The sequence below is a fragment of the Artibeus jamaicensis genome, unplaced genomic scaffold (assembly GCF_021234435.1).
Source record: "Artibeus jamaicensis isolate MK-2021 breed Jamaican fruit bat unplaced genomic scaffold, CSHL_Jam_final contig_923, whole genome shotgun sequence".
Classification (NCBI taxonomy): domain Eukaryota; kingdom Metazoa; phylum Chordata; class Mammalia; order Chiroptera; family Phyllostomidae; genus Artibeus; species Artibeus jamaicensis.
This window is the reverse complement of record NW_026522014.1, coordinates 6489424-6517153: the sequence shown is the minus strand read 5'-3', so window position 1 is coordinate 6517153 and position 27730 is coordinate 6489424. Positions and strand designations below refer to the sequence as shown.

Sequence of the window (27730 nt, the reverse complement as noted above, 5' to 3'; positions counted from 1 at the left end):
AGGGCAGACCTGTATGACTGCACAGGAGGCAGGGCAGATCCTGAAGGGACATGCGCATGCCACACAAGAGTTACCCTGTAAGCAGCCGAGGGGCCCCTGATGTCATCAAGTGAGGCAGCTACATGGTCAGATCTGTGGCAAATGAACCTAATGAAAGTAAGACTGGGGATCAGTAGGCCACTTCGGAGACTCTACAGTAGACTGTGAGAGACGGTGAGGACTGAATGACTACAACTGCAGTGGGCCTGGAGAGAAAGGATAGACGGCGGCAGAAACAAGAGTGACTTGGTGATCAGCTGGGTTAGAGTGGAGGGAGAAGTCCAGAGTAATCCCCTGGCTTCTGATCTGAGAAGTGACGTGCCAAGTCATTCTATCAGCTTCCAGTTTTGGGTTCTGATGCCCTGAGTTTGGTCACTGCTGCTCTGCCACAGTCCCTTTGTTCTAAAGAATGTTCCTAGGCGCTAATAACCCTGGAGGCAGAAATACAGGAGCAGCCACCACCACCTCTGAGTGGTGGTGACGGGAGGGAAGCAGACCGAGTCTTTCCCAACCTCCTCTGCACACCTTTCAACAGGCACCAGCGGCCATCCTGTACAGGATGCTGTTTAAGCCGGTATGCAGATACAGGCAACATGTAGTTAGAGCAGACCCTAGTAGTACAAGGCACTTTGGAAAATAAAGACGAAGTGTGATAGCAGGCTTCTGCCAAGTTGTGCAGGAAAGCAATACAATGCAAAACAAAGATTTCATGGTCAGTCAGGCGCATGTCTGAGTCCCGGCTCCATTACGATTACTGGTTGTGTGGCCTTGGGAAACACACTGTGAGCCCGTGTCACCTCCTCTACGAAATACATAGATAATAGAGCCTACCTCATCTGTGAAAATTAATGAGATAATTATGTAAAGTTCCTACCAGAACCATGCCTAACTTATCATAGATTCAAAATATGATAATAAAGTAAATTTTCTTCTGTATTTCCCATCCCTCCTTGGCTACTCAAAAACTTCCTTACTCCAAAGAGAACCCGGTTATCATCACTGGGTATTTCTCTCTAATCTCCCCCCAGTACCTACTGTTGGAAAAATAAAGCTTCTAGAAGCAAAATGGGATGATACCTATATCAGGGACTGCTTGCAGTCTATCCAATATTTATCTTCTCTTTCCTCCTCATTACTGGACCCTGATTTTTCTGGGTACAGCAAAGTACAAATCTAAAGACTGGCTCCCTTGCCATGACAGGTGGCCATGTGACACACAAGGGCCAGTAAAACTCTGTTAGAGATTTTTGGGAAATTTTCTGAACACAGGGACTTCTATTCTCCCTTCACTGTCTTCCTCCTCCCAACTTCCTAGAAAGTAGCTACGATGGCAGGAGCTGCAACAGGTTTATTGCAACTACAAAGAAAAGATCAAGACTCATACGACATTGGCTTTGACATACTTGAACTCCTGACACTGCTTCTACCAACTTCCACCAAACTGGGTAAAATAAAGCCCTAAATTTAATCCTCTGTCTTTCAGGTTTCTGTAATTCTCATCTGAGAGGAATTCCTAATGTAATCCCTTCAACTGTACTTGGGCATGATTTTCTAGGCACCATCCATAGTTCCCTTCCAATTTAAGAAGAAACTAATATTTATCAAGTATCCAGTATATGTCAGACAATATGTAAATAGACATATAAATATTACATGTTGACTCATTCAATTCTTATAGTAACTCTGCAAGGATTACTACCATTCCCATTTTATTGCAAAAAAAATTAAGAGGCTGAGTACTTTCTCTAAGGTTCCAAACTGGTCCACGGCCAAGCCAAGACCTGAGCTCCAGGTCTGTCTGAAGATAAAGTTCTTGTTCCGACTGCTATCCGTGCTCCCGTGGGGGCTTTGTGAATTCAGTACTGTGAGGAATCATTACTCCCCAGGCAACGTCTCTCCGAATTAGGTAGTCGCTTTTCCTGGGCCCTCTACACTGATATGTAATGTCCAACCAGTAGACTGTCTAAAAATTATATGTAGAGCATGAAAAAAAAATGGTGTGTAGAAGGAAACTGGGAAGTGGCTGATGAGGCAAGTGGTCAGAGTCTCAGATGCCCAAGGTCCACTCTGCCTGAAAGCAGCTGGACAGAGGCTCCTTCCCGGGTGCCCTCCAGTCAGCACGGATCCTGAGGAAATCGGGCTGGACTGGAGGTCCGTGCGTGAGACCGCGGCATGGGGGAAAGTCGCCGGGCCAGGTGCCTGACGGCACACACTCACAATAAAACCTCCTGGATAATTTTACCAAACAGGATTTTTACAAGGAAGAGTGAAAGAAAATTAAAATTGGGAGTTTTATATATCTCATAACCAATTAAAAAGCATACTTTAAAGAGACATATTTTATATGTCTTATTATATAAATATGCTTATATATGTACATGTGTTAACTCTTTCTTCTACAAAGTGAATCTAAAGCAGCTAACAAGACAATTCACAATAAATTTAAAAATGTCCAGGAAAAATATAAAATAGGAGCATGATGAGATTAGAGGAAAATAAAGTATGCAGACACACAGCCTAGAGAGCCCTAAATAATACTAGAATTGAGCCATAAATTTAGATCTGCGCATCCTCCTGCCAAAAAAAAATGGAAAAAGGATGTGATGCAAAATTCACAATGGCCATGAGAAAAATATTACCTCCTCAGTAGAAACAAAATAGTGTCTGTTAGTATAAAAGCAAAGAGAAATCAGAAGACTGAGGTAGGACTTCACACAGGAGGAGCAATGCAACAGAGCAGACGACGACTTGGTAAACGTGCCTCCGCAGTGAGTGTCGGAGTGTGTTCCACACAGCAGTGTCCCGAGTCACTCCGCAGAGGCCATGAGAGAGGAACACACAGCTCTCTTCGGGGCTGGCTCAATCCAGTAAGAAATCCCAGGACACGGAGATGAACAAATAGAATGTTCTTCAAATTATTCTCCAATTGAAACCAACTTAAGGAGTAGGATTATGCAACAGTTTACTGACTCTTCAGTTCAGAATTTCTGAGGGCGTTTTTCATGGACTTTTGATTATTATGTAAATTGTACTTCAGTCCACAGTCACTGTGCTCTTAGGTATAGTTTTTTCCTTCTCCAAGAGGAATAAAAGGCAGAGGAAATGTGGGTTGCTATTACTCTTTTAAAAATTACTGCTTTTAGCTTTCACATTAGGAGGTTTTCTAGTACATACATTTTTTTCCTATTACATAACTGGTGTTAGAGAAAAATTTTAAATTCACACCATGATGATGTTCTTAATTTAAAAGGCGTTGTGAGCAAGGCATGTCTAAGAACATAACATCCCCAAAGTGGACACTAAATAGTCCTTGCACGCATGGAGACGAATGTCAATTATTGAACAACGCAGGAAGAACACAGAAGTTTATTTAACTGACATAGGTAGTACTGGGGCCCACTAGCTCTGGAAAGAACTGTAACATCTATGTGAATTCTGCTGAACTTAACTACATTTTCCTGTGTGTTCACACTGGTGTACTCTCATGAGCATAATTCATCAAAAGAATCCCCAATAAGGTACCGAATGGAGTATTCAGAAAATGCCTATCAGTCCAAGTACCCACCCACCTGCACGCTGATTTTCCACTGCACAGAGTCAGATGAAATTTGTCCTTCAAAAAAGAATCTCTAGCTGTGTGAAGACAACATAAACATGGTTGTGCTTTAATTTAAAACTCTCTCTATAGCCTCAAGAAGTTACGACTGTAACACGATCCAAAGGAGGAAAAAAATAAGGGCCATTTGCTACTAATTAAAAAACAGGGGATTAGAAAAAGATGGCTGTGGGAAATAGGGAACAGTTGTTCTCCCAACATGGACCTCTCACCCTGCTGGTTCAGTGGTTTTTAAAAATGCAAAAGAGAAAGCTAGAAATATGACAACAAAATGACTATCAAAACATACACAGAATATTCCGTATGCTCTTAAAATAATAATTTCTAAATTGGAGATAAAAAACTACATTTGTTAAGCAAAAAAGCTACATTTCCACATTAGGATTCCTTCTAAACATATAAACACATATTAGATCTAATGAATGTAGTAACGAGGTTCCAGTTCTGATTTCAATTGCAATCGATTGCTATGAATCAACAGATGAGGTAGGCAGTTAAAGTGATATAACTTAAACAAATTAAGATTGCTAAAGTTAGATAAATATCATTGTGGTCACTTTAAGCTACCTAGCTTCATCAAGCAGAGCTACAAAGCAGCAGGTTAGCAGGTTTCTGGCAAGAAATAATTGGTGCTGAGCAACAGACTGTGTACATGAGCAAGAAACATTGCGTAAAGCCCACATTACTGGCTTACCCACACCATATGTGCGTTCTGGACCGAAACGGGCGGCTCTCACACACCTCACACAGTTTGGCCTAGCAGGCTGGGATGAATGAACATTATGTTTCACTGTGCTAGTTACCCCGTGGAAGCCAGAAAAATACCAGAATTGTGACCTTTCAATTATAAGTTTTTCCCAATGAAACTGAAATTAAGACAAAGATGTAGTGATAACAAAATATACAGATTCGAAGTTACAGAAATGATCTCCAATAAGCTTGCCTCCAGTTAATTCATCCTGCCAGTGTTTTGAGTGACCATCAAATATAGAAGTCAAGAATTTATAGACTTAAAGTAGCCAAATACATCACTTCCGAAGACAGACTGTAAGCAAGAGCAAAGATCCTGGAAGTGGCTGTTGCAGTCCGACACTTTACCTCTAAGGACTGTTGGGCTGTTCCTTCCTCACAAGCATGAAAGCTTGATTAATCAATGCTGAAAATCTCCGTTATGCAGCAGGTCCCCGCCCTGGACCTCCCATCAAACCAGTGGTATGAAGGGTGGCATTTGGCAGCAAAATCCCAATTTGCTGTTTGAAGAGGTAAAGAGCCAGGACTTCTAGGGAGGAAAAGATCTCAGATACCACGTCTAATCAACCTACTTCACTGACTAAGAATTAAAGTTGAAGAGAAGCTTAGCAACTTGTTCTAAATTGCAGACTTGGCAAGGAGAGGAATCCAGCAAAAAATATACTTTCTACTACATTTATATGGCCCAGTAAGTCATATGAAAATAAAGTGTGGGGAAATGTACCTTACAAAATCTTCTTCCCAAAAGATCTTTTTGGGAAGATAGGAAAAATCTTCTTCCTATCTTTCATAGGAAGACAAGCACATCATAAATTTAAATTTACCATTTAAATGACAGAAAGAGTGCATGTGATAATCCAACTGTGCTTCACTTTCCAATAAATCAGAAATTTGAAAGGGTTTTGTATTAAGGAAAACAAAAAACAACCTCACACTCGTCTGACAAAGCTGTATTCTCATGAACTAATTATTACAATGGGAGAAAATTATCTTCAAGACTCTCAGCATCATAAACATAAAAGAAAAAGTCAGACTTTTAGACAAATACAAGTTCAAACCAGCAGCCCACAACCTTTTTTTGGAGGGGGTAGGAATTCATGACTGACACGATGACGGTGACAGTCAGGGTGGATCAGTCAGTGAGAGAAGGAAGTGAAGGCTGTGTGACTTCCGCTGAGATGTGAAAAATAACCACCAAGTCACCTCACTCTTCTTCTGACTGAAAGTCCTCTGATAGGACAGATGGTTTGACAAACTGTGATCAAAATATGGTGCTCTGTGATCAACTAATGGAGGGATCTTAGACCTAAGTGAACCAAGGCAGAGAAGTGCCAACATCTCTCCCAAAGATCATCTTCAATTGATTGCTCCATTGGTGTCATTGCCATACAAAATAATTCTGATTTAGCAAACTTATTTACTGCCCTCAAGTAAATGAATACATTGTTTCTTCACCACCAACTTCACTATCATTTAAAGTATAAGATACACCCATTATGGACAAACTGGAAAATCAGCACTCTGGAAAGAGCGAACATCCCCAAGGCAATTGCGCTTGATGTTTTCATGTATTACATCATCTTTTTCTGCACAGTTTTTACATGGCAGCAATTACACTGTATATGTAATCTTGTACCTCATATTTGTAACTGAAATTATGAGACCAAGAGTCTTTAAATTACTGAAAATTAATCATAAATTTCATTTATGAAAAGTGAAAAATATTCCATTGAGTGGATTGACATCATTCTGCCCATAGAACTTCTTGTGAATTTAAAAGATTATTTTCTTAGAATAGAATCCCAAAAGTGGAATTACTGTCAAAGCATATTAACATCTTTATGGTTCTTGGTGCTTATTGCCAAAATGCTCTCCAAAAGTGGTTGTACCAGTTTAAACTGGCTTCAATATCAACACCCATTATACCTGTATTTGGACTATGAATATGCTGTGAGAATAAACAGTTTCATAATCATCTTTATAACCTCCAAACTTTAAATTTATAAACTTATATATCATCTTCTACTAAAGGATTCTGAAAACTGAGATCCTAGCATTCGGTAAATGAATGAATGCTATTCTTAACACTGTTCTTGAAGATCACCCTCTCCAGTCTTTTTCCTACACCGCCTAACCCTGATTCTCTTCTCAGTTTTAAACGAGATAATCTCAGTCCCCTTTGGAAGGGGTGGCAACCAAAGTCTACATCATGTGGCATTCACAAAGCTCAGAGATATGTTCATGCACTTTAAGGATGATCTGAAATAAAAGCAGCAAGGAAATGAGCCACTGTGGAGTCCAAAGCCTCTGTTAAAAGACAGAGAAGTATGAAAACACAGAAGAAAAATGAATGTTTCATTGATATGTGCATTCCATACCTTTTTAAAAAAATCAACTTTTCCCTAAATTACTGAACTATGAATTCCACATGTAACTAAACTATTCACAAATATACAAATGAAACATTACAAATGCTGTGCACTCGATTGAGAAGTATGCTTGAAATGATGTGAATAAACACATCCCCAAAGTCTGTACTTTATTTTCCAGGGATTCAAATATTATGCACTTAATTTTAACAACCATTGTATTCTTGTTACCACTGCCTTAATTACTGTTTTTGTGATTTCTGTCTATTAAATTTCCTGGTACAAATTGGCTGCACAATTGTTTTAGGTCTTCATTAAGAAATTATATTAAATATGCAATAAGCTACTTTGGTTAACAGAAGTTGGGGGATATTAGTGTCACAGTTTATTATTACAATAATTTTTGTGTCTTCTGTCAGTACAACCACAGAATATCTCAATACCACTAGCTGATAGTAATCTTTATAAATCCTACTTTGCAGCTATGCCATCTGGTATTATTTTCTGTGCAGCTCCATATGCCTTATGTGACTTAGCTGTCACTCAAGACAAATATTCAAATGGAACTGTGGTTTTGTGGGGAGTTCTTTATTGGCTTGTTTTTGTATTTTGCTATCTTAGGCCAGTGAACTAAATAAATAAACATATTCCTCAGTCCTGGAGACTAAAAGTAAATTAAAACATCATTTTAGTAGTACAAATAAAAGAAATTTAAGCTCAACAAATGACATAAGAGTATGTGTTAAAATTAAGTCACCAAAATACAATATAATTATATTAAAAATGGAAATGTACATATTTGTAGCTCTCAAAATATACCTACCAAACCAAACATGGATAGGTCCACCAGTAAATTAGTAGCTTATATGGTCCGCTATTCACAATATAAAGCACTTTCCACGGCTGAGGATTAGAAAAGAATGACTAATTACTTGCTTACTTATAATGTTTATTCCCTGGAGAGATGAGTCCTAATGGCAAAAACTGAAACCAGGCCTCCCGTGAATCTGCGGGTTCATCTCCCCAGAGCCGAGTGTCGCAGGCCCCTGGGCTAGCCAAGGGCACCGAGCAAACTCACTACCAAAACTCACCCAGAAAAGCAACCAGGAAGAAAGAAAAACACAGAATGAGGTGGCCTGTCCTCCAATTGGATAATTAGTTACAAATTATAACTTTTTTCCTCCAAGTACTAGAGTCTAATGACTAATTATAATAAGCCCCAACGTGGGTGGGGAGCTTACACTCTCTACACACCAAAAACATGGTGAATTTTGTTAAAAGTTACCAATAGCTCTCAAAATTAGACTAAAGCACAATGAGAGAAACCGTATTAGTTCAGCGTTTCCTTAAGTTATCCTATTTTAGGTGGTGATGCTTTGGGAGCAGGTACAGGGCACACCATGGGAAAAACAGTGGTGCCCTAACTTAAGTCACCATTGAGAGAGACTCTGCAGAGGTGGATGAAGAGAAAAACATACTGAGAAATTATGCTTTTCTGGAATGAACGCTGTATTATTTTTCTTTATACAAAGTAAAAAGTCCCACTAATTACTCAATGTAAATAAATATGCTGTTGTTCACAGTACTTCATGTAAATGTATTAAAATGTTTCATAATCTAACTCTATAAAAATTAAAGTATTTGATGCCCAAACTAGTTCTCCTTTTTCCAAACTCTATTCCACCTAGATGTTAGACTTCCTTGATGTCGGCGAGAGAACTGCACCCAGGGAGGGAACCCAGTTCTCGGATACGCTTGGGCTGCAAAGGAAGAACTGGTGGAGCCCACTTAACAAAATATTTTAACTGCCATTTAAAAATCAACTATAGTATAACACAGACATATTACATTTGCTTTTTAACCTTTTATTATCTGTCACTGAGATTCATGAGTGGAAGCAATTTTCATGCCATGATACACATGCTTCTGTATTTCTAAAATGTCTGTAATGAAGAATTTCATTTCACAAAATCTATCTTAGTAACGTAAAAGTGGATTGTAAAAATAGTAAGAAAATTTTTTCATGATTCAAATCACAATGCATGAAGCCCTTCTTGACTCTCTCTAATGTTATTTCTTCTTCTGTTGAAATCTCAGATTTTTTGTAGTTATGAAGTTTAATGAATGTATTTATCCACTTTATACTACAGTAACTTGTGGAGTTTTCTAATTATCCAGGAATGGACTGAAAATTCCTGCTTCCCTAAGTGGAAATCACAGAGCCTTATGTATCTCCATACCCTGTGCATCCCATGTCCAATGACTCCCTGAAAATAGCAGGCAATCCACATGTTCATATGAATTGTCCAAGAAAAAAACTTATTCTATCATACTAAAATTCACCTCTCCAAAGGGCCTTAGAAAAATGAGTTATATTTTGACAACTAAGAATGTTATTTTTAATCCTTATGAAATCTATACTAATTTACCAGATACTTCTCATTATAAATTATATTTGAACATGTTTTGTGTAGCCACTAAAAATAAAATGAGAATCTTTCCTACTAAGTACAAGAATTACTTCTTAATCAAATGTATATCTTGTTAAAAAACTAACTGAAATCATTATGCTTTTCCTTGCTAATATTGTCAGAGTGCTAAAATAATATAAAGTAACAGATTTTTAATGGGTAACTCCTAAGAAAGAGAATTATTTTTTATAGAGGGAAAAAATAATTGTGTATTTATAATATAAGGTGAAAAATAGAACTGAATGAAGAGATCTACTCACAAAACAGCGTCTGCAGAGGACTGCTTGTTTATCTACTTATCACCCAGAAATCAATGATGGCATTACTGTCACACCTTGTGTGTGACAGTTTGTCAGTGACCGAGGTTCTGAAGCTAACGAAGGTGGCTCTCCACCTTCGAGACAACGCAAGTGGTAACAGCACTTCGTGGTTCTCTCTGGCTGGTAGGGAGAAAAGAGCTCACAAAGGAGGGGACATTTGAATAGGGTGTGGGGCTTAAGCTTTATTCTGCAGATTTCGAGACATTTGAGGGGCCTGAAGTAACAAAACGTGCTGTTCATTTTTAGAAAGAGATCTGGGAAAGAAACTGCTTGTCGAATAACAGTCTGGTGAACAGATGAGGTCCCTCGTCCTCAATGACCTAGTCGGAGGATGAGGAACCAGATTTGGAAGATATTCGAGAGGGAGCATCAGTAGGACTTGCTGATAGATTTGATGAAGAGGGTGAGGAGAAGGAGCCTAAGTAGTAATTTCAGGCCTTGAACCTGGCAGACAGATGATGACATGAAATGAAACCTAGATTGTCAGTTAACATGTGTTTATCGAGCACCTTCTACGTAGCAGACACCATTCGAGGCACACAAGGTCTGTTGTCATTCTCATCAGGGGAGACAGACAGAAAACAATGAGTAAGCTGGGATGGAGATAAACATGATGGAGAGAAGTCAGTCATGGAAACTGGGACCTGAACTAGGACCTGGGTAACAAGAAGGCGGCCAAATGAAGCCGTGGTGCAGAAGGGGCAGCAGATGCAGAGGCCGAGATGGGAACCAGCTTAATGTGACGGAGGGACAGAAGGGTGCCTGGGATGGGGATGGCGTTTGAAGTGTGGAGAGAAAGATGAGACTGCACAGCACATGGAGCTCCTTGAAGCTCACTGTTAGCAGCTCAGCCAGCAGATTTTAAGTCAAGGAATGATGTGATCTCATTTATATTCCTTTCTGCCGTGTGGAGAATGGACTCGAGGAGGAAGAATGAAGGCAGAGAGTCCTGGAGAAAGTGGTAGCTTAGACTTGGGTTGGAGCAATGCCAGTGTTGAGACAGGGTCAGGTTCTGGGCACAGGGGGAGAGGCAACAGGACCTACTGCTGGGCTGAGTGTGGAGTGTGAGGAAAGCGAGGAGCCTCAGCGGTTCTTATCCTAAACCACTATGGAGAGGATGGTGACACTCAACAGAGAGGAACATTAAGCAGAGACAAGCTGCAGCGGGCACGGCCAAGTATCAATAGTTCTTCCTTAGTCATATAAAGGCTGAACCGTCTGGACACTTGTAAGTGAAACTGCAAGTAGGTACTGGGATGTGGTGCAGAGCGCAGGGCATGGGTCTAGGTGGAGACACACTTTGGGAGCCATCAGCCTCTGCAGAAATTTTAAACCATGAGGCTGGATACATCTCACCTTGACCGATCAAGGGAGACTATGGGGTTGGGGGGTAGCTGGGGAACATGCAGCAATATTTTTGTTTTGGGATCTTTGAAGCAGAGGAATAATGCATTCCATTCGAGACACGTAAGGTTGAGGTACATGACTGTTTGGCTTTTCAGTGTTGAATCATACATAGCCTCTAAACGTATTTTACTATGTTCTTGTGCTGGAATTAACCCTGTGGTCTCATTTGCAGTCTCCCTGTTTCCTTTTCACTACATAAGTAAGCTCTCCTGATAACACTACCCTCTGAATGTCCAGTGCTATTTAAATAGGAGGCACTTCTGAAATATCTGTTACAGCATGAATATATAAATCCACTTTTTGAGAACTGGTTGTATGTAACAGAGAGGCTATAAAACAGCACAACAATGAGCTAGTTTGAAATATGGGAGGATCATAATCTCAAAAGCTTCTTAAGAATTATTAATCTTATAACTTTTTCCATCAATGAATCAACTTTGAAAAATGATCGAGTATCACAAACATTTCCAGTGAATCCCATAACTAAGCAATTAAACTCAATAATCATGGATGATTTCTAACCCATTCTGGTGGCTCTTTGCCAGACTTCAAATACATCAACATTTATTTCCCATGAAAGATGCCATTCATGGTCATCACTCACTAAATGTTTGAATAAATGAAAGAGATCAAGTTGCTTCAGTGCATAGACTGAACATATTTCTTTGTCCTTGTGTCTTTTTTTCACCACTAGAGACTCAGTGCCTTTCACAGCACCCTGAGTACAGTCAGAGCTTAATAAAGTGTGTCGCACGTGTGAATGAAGAACGAATCCGATTTTATAGGAAAAATGATGCTTTTCTTCCTCTACATTAATGTGCTCCTATATCACTTCTTAAAATAAGTTTTTCTTAATTATAAAATAATCATTCATTATGGGAAATCTGAATATAAAAGTTAGGCTCTTCTTCAAATACATATTACAAACATCATTCATTCAACCCATTTCTGACTCCCTACTCTGTGCCAGGCTTTAGGGGTACAAAGATGAACCAAATCAGCTGGGTCCCTGACCCCACTGGTGTACACAGTGATGCCTTCATGTGCTACAGTAGAATTGTGTAGAATTGTGAGGAAAGGTGTGTCACTGTGTAGAAAGTTTCAAAATATATAGGTATCCCTTCTACCCCAAGAATTAATATCCCCCCTAAGTCTTAAAAAAATTATTTCAGCAATTAATCAATGTTCACTTCTACATAGTATATGAAAGTGTCCTAATGCCATTTTCAAGTGCCCTCAAAGGGCAAATAGGTTTTTCATGCGGAAAAGAACAAACACCCTAGTCTCTCTACTCAGTCATGTTGAGCTGCATTTTGATGCTGGAAATGGTAATGTAATATAGTCTGAATAGATTATTCTCAAAGCTTCCCGTACAGGTTCATATATTTTCAATGTCTTCAAATGTATTAGAAAATAACCACTCAACTACAAACATTTCAAATGGTTTAACTTGAGTGTTCTATTTCTCTTTTTCCAACAGAAAGCTTCCATTCCAGCAGAAGGAAGAGCTCAGCACTTAGGAAGCCACGCCCTGTACTGCACCCCTTGACCTTGAGCAGAGCACCTGGTTCCTGCTGCCTAGACCCCAGCCACACAGCAAGAGCAGAGTCACTGTTCATTCTCAGAGAAGTACGTAACCCTCAGGACATGTTCCATTCACCCAGAAAGGACTCTGTGGAGTTTCACTCACCGGCGGACTGCCTTCTGCTTCCGAAGTTGTACCCCTTGCTGCTGCTCTTTGCTCATTTGCTGTATCTCCTAAAAGGCAAAAGAACAGAATAAATAGAAAACTTTACCGCATCACTGAGGCCAAATTGTCTTCTATTTCTTTGAAATATCTTTTGATATTATGTTTCACATTATGGAATCAACTCCTCTTTCCTGTGTTACACAGTAAGTGAATTTTTAAGAATAGCAGTTTTATTGAGGTCTCAGAAACCATCCATAAATACATACACACACACACACACACACACACTCATATACAGCCCGAGCCAGAAATGCATCCTGTTTTATAAAGGTTTATACTGGAAGAACGATGTGAATTCACCTTTTGTAAACCAAGTCATATTTCAAATAAACTAATAATGCTTACAGCTTCGAAAATATAAGGCAAATCGGTTTCAAATTAAGTCTTTATAATATGAATAACTTTATGTCTTTATAATATGAATAATATGTCCTCAAAATTAGTTCTTTTAATAAGAATGACTCTGTATAAGGTTTGTATATCTGTGGATTTGTCTCCAAGTAGATATATATTTGAGGGTAATAGTTAACCAAATGTGGAACAGTCTTTACAGCTGGAAAGAGCAGCAATTCACAAACTGGCCTTCAGTTACACTCTGACCCTAAGGCTGGTGCCTGGGGGAGCTGTGTCACTAAATGAAGTTGGTGCCTGGGCCTGCTCCAAGGGTGCGACACACACAAACACAGGTAAGTATAAGCATAATCTAATCATTAATGGCCTATTTTTATTTATTAATTATCACTAATGAGCTGTGATGAACACATGGTAAGTAAAGAAACAATTAGCCTATTTCTTTAAAGGATAATGAGAGGCCAACTTAGTGATCTGTAAACTGCTCTTCCTGTAAAACCGAGCCAGCCCAGGAATGTCCACAACAGGGTACACTGGGGAACGCACGGACGATGACCCAGACGACAGCGAAGGTCAGGGATTTGCTCACAGGAGGCAGGTCCCAAGTCTTGGGTTGGAGATAAAGTTTGAAAGTAAGGAAGTCTGAGGTTAACTTCTCCATATGAAATACAGAAATTGAGTTTACCCAGGGCTATAATCAAAGAAGAACCTCATGAAACTTTAAAACGATTAAATGAAATTATGTTAAATTCTAAAATTATGTTAAATTTTGAAGCAAGAATTAAATTGGTGGTTTATTTACTTAAGAGTTATTTTACTTAAGATAAAGGAACACCTCAAAAATGTTTAAAATCCAACCACATCAATACATATTCCAGCCTATAAGATCTGTTCTCAGTTCTGCATAACATAATAGCTAGGTGGGATCCGGCCCATAAAAGGTGTTTAATAAATAATAGCTGAATTAAAGCCCTGGCTGGTATAGCTCAGTGGATTGAGCGTGGGCCTGTGAACCAGACAATCGCGGTTCGATTCCCAGTCAGGGCACATACTGGGGTTGCAGGCTGGTTCCCTGCAGGACAGTTCCCAGCAGGGGACCCATGAAAGGCAACCATACATTGATGTTTCTCTCCCTCTCTCCTTCCTTTCCCCTCTAAAGATAAATAAATAAAATATTAAAAAATAATAATAATAGCTGAATTAGTAAGTTTGGTAAAAACCAATGACCAATGACTTTAGTTTCCTCGATGACAGGCGGAGACCACAGCAGCACCAACGGCCAAGTGACGCCACACGTCCCTGTACAGTGAGGTCAGAGTGCGTTTAATAACTCCCATGCCTGATGCTTACAGAAAAAGTGTATCACCCAAAATGAAAGACTTCTTGCCTTTTAGATTGAAAAAAAAACTCAAGAAAGATTTTTTTAACTTTTAAAATGATTACTGCTCCATCCTATAGCCATGCAAATACTGTATTTAAAATCATTTGGCTAAAAGCACTGTGTTTCCTTTGCCATTTCCTGATTTCATGGTGTACAACTCTATGAAACCTTCCCTGTTTCTCCCCACGGCCTGAATAACCAGAAAGATGATCAACCAGTGCCCCCGACATCACACAAGACATCTGCCTGGAAGCGATTATAGAAGCACTATTTACTGAAATGCCGTGTCTGGCGATGACTCAGATAGGACAATAACTGATTACAAGGAAAAATGCCATCTGCAGGATTATTCTCTATAAACAAAGGCACAAAATGAAAACTATACAGCCAACAGGAAAAAGTCACAAAGAAATATAATTTTTGAAGTTGTTTTCCTCCCACTGACAAATTATTCTGTTATGGTAGAAATTCAGTTATTTTATCCATTTTTTTATAACCCACATGAACATTAGGTACTTTTTAAAAATCTTTGTTGTATTTTTTCATTACCATTGAGTCCCTTTGTACACCCTTTCCCCCAGCAATCACCGTGCTGTGATGCATACTTTTAACAATAAATAAAGATGCATGTGACAAATGTGGAACACGGTACTTCAGTTTTCAAATGTCAGTTCACTATAATTTACATGCTGGATGAATTAAAAATTTCATTTGCAAATCAGCTGTTTAAAAAGAACAAAAACAACCCAACATTTTCACAGTACTTTACATTTCATAAAGCCTCTTTTCAACACCATTACACCAAATTCTCACTATGATGCAGTAGAACACCACCCTCCCCGCAACCCCAGTTTACAGGTAAGTGACCCCTAAGGGCCAGAGCACTCAGAGACATGCCCAAGGTCTCCCAGGTAGAGGACAGTCTCAGAGGAGCAGAACCTGGTCTCCTGACATCTCTGGGGATTCTGTGGAAGGTTCTAAGGAATGGGGGTGAAGTGGGTGGAATCAAGTCTCCGAATCAGGGAAGAGGGTGTGAAGAGGAGCCCAGGGCTCCCACTCTGAAGAAAGGATCTGGTGCGGGCCCCACCCCCGCCGGGCCCACAGACACTTCTCTATTCCCTTTCTCTTTCATAGGCCCCACAGATTATCTAATCTCATCCCTTTGCACCAATGATGACAAATACTTCCAACCAGGGCAAGCCTTCAGGTCCCTCAAAGCAAACACACAGTCAATCCTCTAGATACCTTTCCAGAAGTTTGTAAGGAGAGAAACAATTTCATAAGAGGTGAAATCCCTCTTATAATACAACATGCAATTTTCTTGGTTTAAGATGTCGTTTTTATTTAGAGGGTGTCAACGATGAAGGCTACATGTACATAGTAATAAAGCTTTTCCAGGAAGGACTTAAAGAACTGAAATGAAATTCGTCTATATTTTAGATTAGGGGTTGGCAAGTTTTTTTCTGTGCCAGGCTAGGTAATAAACATTTTAGGTGCTGTGGGCCACATTGTCTTGGTTGCAGCTTCTAGACTCAACCATTGTAGTAGTTGAAAGTAACCACAGACAATACAGAAACCAATGAGTCAGGCTGTGTCCCAATAAAATTTTATTTACAAAGACCACTGCCATGCTGCAATTTCTGATCCCTGTTTTGGAGAATATGTGCACTCCACTTTTTCAGATAAAGAACTGAATTATGTTGAAAATGTATAAGGAAACAAAAAGAGACAGTCACTAGACTATCACCATGATCCCCTTCTACTGGGGGAATTGGGTTGAGGGAGGAGAGAATGGTGAAGAGGGAGGACTAGGGATGAAGGAAGATGGAAAGGAGAGAAACCCCCAGTATGAGAAGGGAACCCAAATGCCATCTGGGACACCCAGAGGAGACTCGTTTGGGTGAGGGGGGCGGGAGTGGGTGGGGGAGGGAGCATCCACACTCATCAGGAGGAAGGTCTGGCAACGCCCACCCCAGGCCTCCCCCTACTTCAGTCCAGGAGTTGGTGATTTGGGAGGACTTTGCTGCCGTGGTCCTGCCCCTTCCCTTGCCCCTTCCCCTGAGAACTGGAGGACCACAGAGAACACGTGGCTCTCTCTGCTGTGACTCTCCACAGGGACCACCCCTGCTTGGGGAAGCCTGCCCCAGAATGGAGCTCAATCTAATTCTGGGGTTCAGATTAGGAAACCTCTTTGCTTCTTGATAGAAGCCACCATTCTTCAATACCAGCTTTACAGGCAATAAAGATGAGAATTTGGTCTTCATCTGTTTTATTTTTCCCCCCAAACTGGCCAGATCTGAACTGGGAAAGAGGTGTATTAGTATTGGAAAGCCCTAGAGACTAAGAGGACGTGAAGACTGGGCTGGTGTGGACAGTGTTGGGGCCTGCCCACGTGAAAAGTTGTGAACACAGAAAAACCATTTTCTTTCTTTTCTTTGGTTAGAGAAGAATTATCTAGAACTCAATATTTGAGAATACAGTCTACGAAACACTAGTTTCAAGGAGCGCACCTGGGAAAAATATTTCTATGGTCAGAAGTATGAGGAAAACCTTCAGAAGGGTTCCATTTTAGTTGATTTCCTATTACTTTAACATATTTAAGGCTCTGAGAAATTCTTTAGTAAAGACAGTTGAAAATGTGTTTCACAATATATTTGGCTGTGAAGCCATTTTATTCACCTAATACCTATTAAACATCTTGCAGGGGTCTATGAACTCACAATGGAAACTGCTGATATAACATTTCCAAAGTTAAAAATGATTATGAAATATATTTTTACTTGACCCTTCAGAAGACCCTCGACATTGCCAAATTTGTCACTTAGCTTTTGCATATTCATTGTATGCAATACTAACTCACACTTCCTCAGATGATTCTTTCCACAGCTCCCTGTTCATCCATTCAGTTCCATTTGGGGCAGACCAGCATGACGCTGCTGCTACCACACACTTCTGGTGCCAGAACAGTTGGTAATCCACAGAGGAGAGAGAAAAGGATAGCCAAGCACCTTGAAGACACAGGGGGAAACCCCAGTGCTCTGGAATATCTCCTCCACAAATTCCACCAATTAGAGATTCATTAGGGTTAATGAGCTCCTTTTAAATGCAAATACCCTCTGGGAGTGTTTGCTTATTAGTCATTCACCCAGTGAAGTAGTGGAAAGAACAGTGGAATGGCCACTCCATGAACTCCTTTTCATTCTTCCATCACACACTCATTATACAAGGCTGCCTGGCACTGTGGCAAAAGAATGGTTTGGAATCTGACAGATCTCGACACAAATCCTTTACCAAATCCGTGACCTGGTACAAGTTACTTAACTTCTCAGAGCCTCAATTTCCTCATCTGAAAATGGGAATAATGATACATAATGAGGTTGTTACAAAGACTAAGTGAGAAAACGTGTTAAACCCTAATTGCAGAGAAGGGAGAGGAGTTGGGGCAAGATAAAGGTCTGTCTCGGTATCGACTGCTGTTCAGCCTTTGTCTTGTAGCTGAGGCCATTATCTTCAGCTTGGAGAGGTGCTGGGAGAGGCCCTCGCCCCGAGGGTCACTCAGTCCTCAGGGCAGTGCTGTGAGCTGGCTTTATTATGTCTATTTACTAATGGCATACTTGGTGTTAAAATCCAAGTCTGCTGACAATGCCAAGCCATTGTGTAATACCCATTACTTACCAAAACTTGAGTTGTTATCCAACTCAGTTTAACACACTTTACATTTTAAGTCACCCTCAGTTCATGTAGTTTTTCCTTCCACTTTTCCTAGAACTATCCACTCACTCCCCATTTTCTACCACAATAAAGAAGGGAGGAATGAAGAGAAAACAAAAGTACTAATTGCTGAAGACATGCCTCCTGCTGTTAGGTCAGGATTCTGATAACAGCCATTATAACCCCTCAAGAAAATAAGCCAAGAATAGGAACAGCTAAGACATAAAGGGAGGAATACAGTTCACAAACAAATACAGGAAAAGGCTGGCTGGGAATTAACAAAAAGCAAGTTAAAATTATTACACCCCAAATTCACTAAGGATGGAATACAATGAACTCATTGGCATCATTCTGATAATGAAGTGAATGCTCAATAAACATCTGTTGATTTGGCTGTGTGTCAGGGACAGAGGGGAGTGGGCAATAATTCTACATGCACACTTACTAAGGGTTCAATAGAACAGGTGATTTACTTTATGAGGTACTAGTGTGAATCTCAACTTTAATATTGTACGTATTTATACACAACTTCTCGGCATCATGTTAGATCTTAACCTTTTGAATGCTGCTGAAATCACAGAGCTAAAAACCTTTCTTGCTACCTGTAACTCTTAAGGTCACACCGAATCCTTAAAGGCATTTTACTCAGGGAAGTGAGAATACCAGCAAATCCAATGAGGTCAGATCACTTTTAGCCCTACTGGCCTGCTCTTAATTAACTTGTCCTGGTATTCCACAGATGTCTTTAGGTCTGAGTCTTGTTACTTTGTAGTTATGGGTAATAATTTTCCTGGAAGATCTTAAAGCAATCCAAAAGCATCATTTAAGCATCTAACACTACATTAAACAGTTAAGTCCAGACATCCTTCCTCTGAGGCTGAAGACAAGAAACACAAAAGGCCAAATTCCTTTTGTACACGTACCTTTGTACAATCTTGTATCATGCTGTACAAATCAGCCTTCAAAGGGTTTCTGTTGGTCTTTTCTAAATCAGGGCAAATGTATATACTGAGGGAACAAGTTGGGCCGGCCATTCCTGACCCTGGACCCCAAAATGCTGCTGAAAGGAGTCTCGGTGAAGGGCTGCTCCAAGCAGCACGCTGACCACGAGTCCTGGGGCTCTGCTGGACACACCCAGGGCCGACACAGAAAGGGTTTCGGTGAGAGAGGCTTGGAGCCTAATGCTCTAAAGAGAAAAACATGAAATGGGCTCACTCTACCGGAAATGACTCTTCTGGAACGAAGACCGACACGCACTGCCTGCTGGGGGTGAAGACGGCATCGGTCCCCCAACAACAGCGCAAACCTGGGTTGAAGATACATGGGATCAAGTCGGTCACATGCAAGAGTGTTTAGTCTCCTTTCCATCCAAGAGTATAAACTTGTGAAATTACTGTTTGGTGTCAGGAATTCTGTTCAGTCGGTTTTCAACACAGAAAAATAAGTGACCCCATGAAATCAAATGTGTTTCACCCTGTAGCATCAACTGGCCCAACCACAGATGGTAGGTATGTAAGCTTCTCAATCTCTTGAAATTTAGTCTGTAGATTGATACGAGAGTTACGTGTAACTGAAAACTGCAGAGGAAATTTCTAGCAGAGACAATAAAAGCAGTATATGAAATATATTACCATCAGTGTCACTCTAAATTTCATTCATTCAATAAAAATTTGACAGACACCTCCCTGGCGCCATATATCCCACTGGGTACCATGTGACGTACAGTAATAGCATTGCTGCCTTCACAACGTTTACATTCTAGAAGGGATTTCAAACAAGCAAATGGAAATCACAAGAACTGGACGTAAAAATCAGCCAAACCAAAAATTATGGAAGTACCAAGTCCATTAAGGCACAGAAAGTTGTGTGGAACACGCTGTGAAAATGGTGACCAAGTATGACACAAGCAAGTTTCCTTAGGAGGGCTTTTCTTCCCATTGCCCCCAGCTCCAATCACTAAAGAAAAAAAGTATGTCATTAGCCAGTATCATTACTTTTAATGAAAGTCAAATATTAAACATGCTCTTGTATCACGCAAAAGTTTGAAGAGTATATTTCTGAAAATGCATCGACATTACTTGAAAAAAAATTGATATTTAAAAAGTGAACGACTTGCAAATCACAATTAGAAGCAAAGCCACATGTGGTAGACATGCTGTGATAAGTAGGTGAAGACAGTTTGATTTTAAAATGCAAGAGAACCTAATTGGCTTTATTGAAGATATCATCACACCTGTCATTCAATTATACAACATACATGTGTGAAATGACTTTCCTGAAGGTCACAGTGTACTACGCATATGTCCTATTAAAAATGTTCATGTAAGAAAAGAGATTTGGTCCCTTTAAGAACTCAGGTAGGCCTAAACACCCCAAGGCCTGAGGGAGGAAGCCCCAGCCTCTTCACTAGCCCAGTGACTAGACAAGTAGGAAGACAGCAACAGTGAAATCACCAATCAGCATCCTGAGGAAGGACCCTGAAAGGACCTGGATCCAAGCTTAGGGTCGTGATCCAGGCCTGGCCATCCTTTGCTAAATTTATGAACTTTGAGTTGGGCTGCAGTGTACAGACAGAGTGAAAAAAAAAAAAGTGAGTCATGGAGTAGCCCGGATGAATGAGCCCCAAAGGACAGCAGGGACTGAGAGCGGAGGGCAGGGCCTTCCTGTGCGTCCCCAGTAGACGTCTGAGATCTCCTCGCCAGCAGGCAGTGCCTCGCCCATTTTAGCATGTGTAGGAACCACCTGGGATGCAAATTCTGGAGTCTCACGAGAAACTCACACTTGTGAAGTTTGGTGAAGGGCCTGAAACTCTGAACTACTAACAGGCATGCCGGGAAGCCCTAATGCGGAGGCTGCTGGACGACACTCAGGAAAACACTGAAGCCGACTGAAATAACCTCGAGTGGCTGACGGACTATCATCCGCCCAATGTTGGAAATGACTGGCCCCTCCCTTGGTCTCTCCTTCCCTCCCACTTGTTTAAATAATTAGGGAGTACATATCTTTGTGCTGAGGTTGAGGCTCGGTAAGGTACATTCCCAAAAGAACTGAAAGCAGGTCTTCAAGAAATACTTGTACCTCCATGTCAATGGCAGCATTATTATACAAGAGCCGAAAGGTGGCAGCAACCCAACTGTCCATCACCGGATGACCGGATAAACAGGGTGTGGCATAGACATATGTCGGAATAGTATTTAGCTGTAAAAAGAAACTGTGACATATGCTACGATGTGGATGCCCTGAAGCCATTATACCAAGTAAAGTCAGTCAGTCACAAGAAGACAAATACTGTGTGAGTCTATTTCCATGAGGTTCCTAGAAGAGTAAAAAATATATATATATTTTATTCTCACCTGAGGATATACTTACTGATTTTAGGAAGGGGGAAAGGAGGGAGATAAAGAGAAAGAGAAACATTGATTGGTTGCCTCTCATACATGCCCCGATGAGGGACAGAACTCGCAACCTAGGTATGTGCCTTGACCAGGAATCAACACGCCACCTTTCTTTCTTCCTTTCTAACACTATTTTTCACTTTATTTATCTTTTAAATAAATCTTTATTTCTTTCTATTGTATTTTTTCCCATTTATTGCCCTTATACCACAAACTTCCGACTTATAGGACAATGGAACAACCAACCAAGCCGCACAGCTGAGGCAGAACAGTCGAATTCACAGACAGAAGAGGACACTGGTTGCCAGTGGCTGGAGGGAGGGCAGGCAGGGTTATTCTGCAGGGCCAGTTTGAGTTTTCAGTGTGAAGAGAGTTCTGGAGACTGGTTCACAACACTGGGAATGTAGTTAACGCGCTGGACTTTAAGATGATAAAACTTGTGTGTTTCACTACAATTAAAAATAAATAAATATAAGATTGTTACCCTCTACCTAGAATAAAATGGTGGAAATGAAAGATTAGTCTATACTGTTCAATACTGTATTTCACAATCTATTTTAGTTTTATTCTAATAAGTGTTTACATACAGATATTATAATCAGTCTTCACCCCACATTCCTATTATTATATTAACATATATAAATAAAAAAGGAATAATCAAGTGCAAGAAATTGGTTCCTTTCTCTCTGCTACAGAACTAACTGGCTGTGGCTCACCGAAGGGCCTGGCTACGAGAAATGGCGGGACCAGCTGCCAGTTACAATGCCCTGCAGGAAAATGGCGCACTCAGGAGAACCCACCTCGGTCACTGGGCACTAGCACAAAAATGCCGTTTCTACTGCTGTGTGTCTGCAAGCTGATTGTATTTACATTAGCAGGTAGCAACATGATGTTAGCGATGCTGAATATCCATATGCTATGCTGTATAAAATTTTGAAATATAAAGTACTGGATAAACAGAGCATAGTGACAGATTACGTGAAACTTCAGAGCTAATATGCACATCCTTCAATGATCTGGAGCAAAATACCTAAACTTCCTGTAAGGAGGAGACATTTTTCAATCCCCTTAGGCCCTGAAGTCACTAGGATGCTGAAAATGAAATCCAGGTGTTTGGAGGGAGAGGTTTAAGATCAAAGAATAAATTCTGAGGCCCCCACCACTGGCTGTGCTTCTCTCCCATAGAAATCCCCCCGGAATCAGAGAAGTTGAGGGAAGGAAAAGAAGGGGAGAGTGACAGGGCAGGAGGCAGAGGACAAATATGACTTTGAGAGCCTGCTGCTGGCAGCCCCTACTCTACCAAGATGGGGACATTGACCTCAAGAGCTCCAAAATCAGCTGACAGCACAAAGTCAGAGGGTGAAAAGGCAAAAAGTCCACCGAAGGACAAGATGCCCAGTGAGGGTGAGCAGGTGGCAATGACCAAACTGTGAGAATTTGCTTGATGACAAGTGGAAGTGATGCAGGGAAAAGTGAGGACCACTCTGTGCCTGAAATTTTCCTCAACATAGACCACAACCAGATAGTATGTGCTTGATCTCCCATCTCAGCTCAAACCTCACTACGTCAAGACTCTCCCCGTAGAACCTGCACCCCCCACATGCTCCAATGTGCCCTCATTCAACAAAGCACTTTTCACACATTTGCAATCACTCAATTATATGGCACTCGCTTGTTTAATACCTGTTGTTCCCACCACCAGACTCTCAGTTCCACCAGGACAACCACGTTCATTTTATTTGCCACAATATTCCCAGCACCAAGTATAGTGGCTGCCACCAAGGAGAACATAGTAGGCCCTCATGAAATGGCTATCTTCTGACTGATGCACTACAAGGAACATGGCATTGTCAAGGGGATGTGGCAGGTATTCTCGGAAAACTCAAATGTTCTGATGAAACTATGGAATAAAAAACCAGAAGGTGAATAGGATGACCTATGATTGGTAAAATGAAATAACTTTATTAATAGCACTTAGAGCTAGGTGAAAGGTAGAAGATGAACAAAAGGCTTAAGGAGAGATCAATAATCACAGTTCTAATGGGATGTTTGGACAGGTTTCTGCAATAAGGAAGGACGAGGTAGACCAGCTGTAGGAGACTTGGGAACCCTTCCCAGCGGTTGGTAAGGGGAGGAGAAAAAGAACAAAGAGTCAGCAGTGACTTTGAAATCAGAGAGGAGAACTTAACAGGTACTAGGTAGTTACAGTGAGTTTGAGATAATTGCATGAAATATGAGAGGTGCTGAGATTCCAAAGCAATTCTGATAAAGAATTTTCATTTATCTTATTATATTTAATGCTATATTTTTAAGTTTACTACTGACATGAATTTGCCTAACTTAAAAATACCTTCTTTAAAAAACACTACAGTAGAAATATATACTAACATATTTGTGATATTTTTTATATCACAAATTCCTCTGAAAATAGTTGTAATGTTAAAAAAATCTGCTGTTCCTTCAGTTTGTAAAGGAATCACTAATTTCAAGACTGGTTAAACAGTAAAACCATTTGTCATTTTAAAGTGAAAATTGTAAATTGCATATGGTTTGTGAACTTTAACTTGTATTTCTAAATTATTACCACCAAATACCATGAAACTATTCAGTTTCATAAATTCAATATTCTTACAATTAGGATTCAATTATAAATTCTCACTACATATATATATCTTCATGACTCAGTGATTTCAAGTAAACCCGGTAGTCTTCTAGGGACAGGTTCAGCAAAATTAGAATTCATCTGGACATGTGCCTAATTGCAACACATTAAAAAATGTTCCAATCTCCAATAATGTTTTTTTAAAGCTTAAAGGACTAAGATGGAAGACAAACATATTGACCAACCAGCTGTTATGCAAAGTTGTCTTAAGCGTAGTTGCTTCATTCAAATTAACCTGTCTCAGTCAAATTGCCCCTCTTCCCCTAGTCGCTCACTTCAACCACCTCCATACTTAATAAAGCAAACCTCTCCCTCCCTACCAAATGCACTCTCTTTGCCCTTGGAGAAAGCACACTAGTGAGAGCAAGACCCTTGGGCATCCAGAGCCCAGTGGCAACTGGGAAAGCCTCTCAATCTAAGGACAGAACAGAAAGTAGTTCCCCCAGCAAGGCTCCCTGAAATACTGACTGTGTCTCTGTACAGTGCCAGCTGATCCGTAGACCATGCATCTACCTACCTACCCATCTCACAGCAAAACAAGTCAGGAAGAAAAGGGTAATGAATATGCATGGTTCCTTGTTAAGCCTAATTCTATTATAGCAAATAATGTGTTTAATAAGAAGTTACTCCCATGTGAAATAGTATGTAGACACAGTAAGATAAAAAGCAGAATTTAGGTTGGTGTAGGCCCTGAAAACAGGAAATGGACCCATAATTGAAATACAAAATATAGCAGAAAACAAAAACATTCCACTACTATCTGAATGTGTCCTATGTTGAAATCCTAACCCCTTAAAATGAGTGTATTAGAAGGTAGGACCTTTAGGTGATTAGGTCTTGAGGGTGGAGCCCTCATGAATGGGATTAGTGACCTTACAATGAGATCTCATTGAGACTCCTAGACTCTTCCATGACCGGAGGACATGGCGAGGAAGGCAGGAACCAGAAAGAGGACACACCTGGAAGCAACCATGTTGGGACCTCAATCTTAGAGTTCCCAGCCTCCAGAACTGTGATAAATAAATATCTGTTGTGTATAAGCTGCCCATTCTCTGGTATTTTGTGATAGCAGCCCAGACTGCAATAAGACACATTCAAAAATTAAAATAAATTATTTGGGGCTTATCCATCATTTCTGATTAGCCAAATATGTTTCCCTAAAAGGTTGGTAAACTAGTCTTTTTATTTCCCAATTTCTATGGGCAGAACTTTTTTTAGTCTGTCTGTCTGTCTGTCTATCTATCTATCCATCGATCCGTCTACCTATGTCTTTCTTCCTCCTTGTATCTCTTCCTGTATAACTGAGTCCCAGCAAGTCAAGCAGTGGCAGCATTCTGGAACCCAAGGGAGGACAGGAGGATGCTGGGAGGCTGTGGCAGCCGCAGTCTGGTTCAGGCGACTGAAATACAGACGGAGGGGAGAAGTGCTCAAAGAACGAGGAGGACAGCTGGAAGGGGCTCCCACTGGCCAAACTGGGGCAATGTAAGTATCAAAATAATTACAGTAAAATAATAAAATACCTATAAGTAATATATTTTTTAAATCCATGTACCCACTCTGATATGAATAAAATAATAAATAAGTAAAAGAAGGAAGCTTTTCCTTGCAGTGGATTCACAACTGATGAACGGAGAAGGGATGAAGGAATTAGAAAATCACCATTTGGAAACTATGGTAGTTAATTCAGCCAAGAAACATAGATGCTAAAACCAGTGAGTGGGACATTGATAAAGAACAGGATATTATACAGGGCCGGGCACAAATAATGCCCCTTTTTAATTACAAAATCTTTTATTACAAAATCCTAAGCACATATTTCTGTAACATAACCATATCACACTCAAGCACACCATATGACATTTTAGGTGAAACGTTCAAACTAAAACTACAAATTATTATACCCATATTATTGCCCTACCAGCCACACTCAATTACACATTACTTCTGCCAGACCCTGTATAGTTTCAAGGCACCTTCCCCTAAATATTGACTATAAAGAGAGAATGAGGCATTTTGCAGTAGTGAGATCTGATAGATAGGACCTTAAGTGTCGGTCATGGTTACTATCTCCAATAATACAAACAGGAAGTGTGCACTATGCAATAACTGGATGCAATAAGAACATAGCACTCCTGTGACACTCCTGACAAAATGCACAACCTAAATCCGATTTCGAAGACGTGTCAAACCCAAACTGAGGGATATTTTACAAAATAATTGCCCTGTTATCTTCAAAACTATCCAGATATTGAAAGTTAAGGAAAGACTGAGGAACTATTCCAGATTGAAGGAGATGAAAGAGACATGGAAACTAAATGCAGCATGTGATTCTGAACCAGACTGTTTTTGCTATAAAGTACATCATCATTTGGACAAAACATGAATGGGCGGGGTCTATGGCTTTGATGGCTAAGTTCCTGATTTTGATGACTGATATAGGAAATATCCCTGTTTAGGAAATACACACTAAATATCTGGAAGCAATGACATATCATATTTCAAATTTACTCTCAGATGGTTAAACAAAAAGCTCTTTGTATGATTTTTGCAACTTTTCTATAAGTTTAAAATTATTTCAAAAGAGAGAAATAGCTGGGACGATTGGAATACATATACACAATATAAAGACAGAGGCAGAGGCAGGGCTAGAGCTCCCCTCTCCTCCACCCACCAACAGAACTAGCCCTTTATCATTCACCTTTCCTCCGCCTGTTCCTTGTAAATGACTACACAAAAAAGTAGCACAGCTACCCTGATGATTGGGGAAACTTTCAACAAGGAGGGGCAAAAACGAATATAAAGATACATTCAGAGGAATATGACAATGTGTGACCAGGCTCCTCCTGTTTATTTTCTCACATAGCACTTTTGCTCAAAAGACTTTAAACAATTTTTTTCTATTTTTCAAGGAAATTGTGACTTCATGAAAGGAGACAATCTCTTTATCACAACTTCACAAAGAATGAATATTTTTGCTATTTAACAGATGAAGAAAATAATGACAAGGAAATTTTAAAGTTCCCAGCATCAGAAAATGTCTGATTGGCAGACCAGTGTTCAAGCCAAACTCTTTGGGTTCAAGACCCATGTTCTGTCTAATCTAATTATAAAAAAGAAGTTCACTTTAAATTCTCTCCATGAACAACATCCAACTTCGGGATGGCATACTGTCATAGGCAAAATGGATCCACTAATTGTCTTAAATTTCTTCTTAATATGCCTCCTTTTTGTGGAAGTACTGAATCAGAGTAGCGAGAAGACAACGCCTACTCCTGGCGTTGCTTCACACGCACTGGCCATTTTAAAGCGCTGGGCAGACTGACCAGCACCACACGTACCAGGGGGCCTAATGCAGCAGTTCTGTCACTGGTTTCATGTCCGCCATCGGGGCAGTTACTGCAGGCTCTGACATTTCATTTCTATTTTCTCTTAAAGAAACGGAAACCAGTGTTACATCTTTCTGATGAAAGCACATCACTTTACCTCTACAATTTTCAACAGTTTACTT

The 27730-nt window shown here is 40.2% G+C and overlaps 1 protein-coding gene across 4 annotated transcripts in view; it reads right to left on the bottom strand.

Moving 5' to 3' along the window:
* UMAD1 (UBAP1-MVB12-associated (UMA) domain containing 1) overlaps positions 1-27730 on the bottom strand; it is a 197943-nt gene that overhangs the window by 48345 nt on the left and 121868 nt on the right. For all 4 annotated transcript variants that reach the window (XM_053655079.1, XM_053655078.1, XM_053655077.1 and 1 more), the window contains one exon: positions 12663-12730. In XM_053655079.1, coding sequence (XP_053511054.1) covers positions 12663-12730 — 68 coding nt within the window. The remainder of the gene's footprint in view (positions 1-12662; positions 12731-27730) is intronic.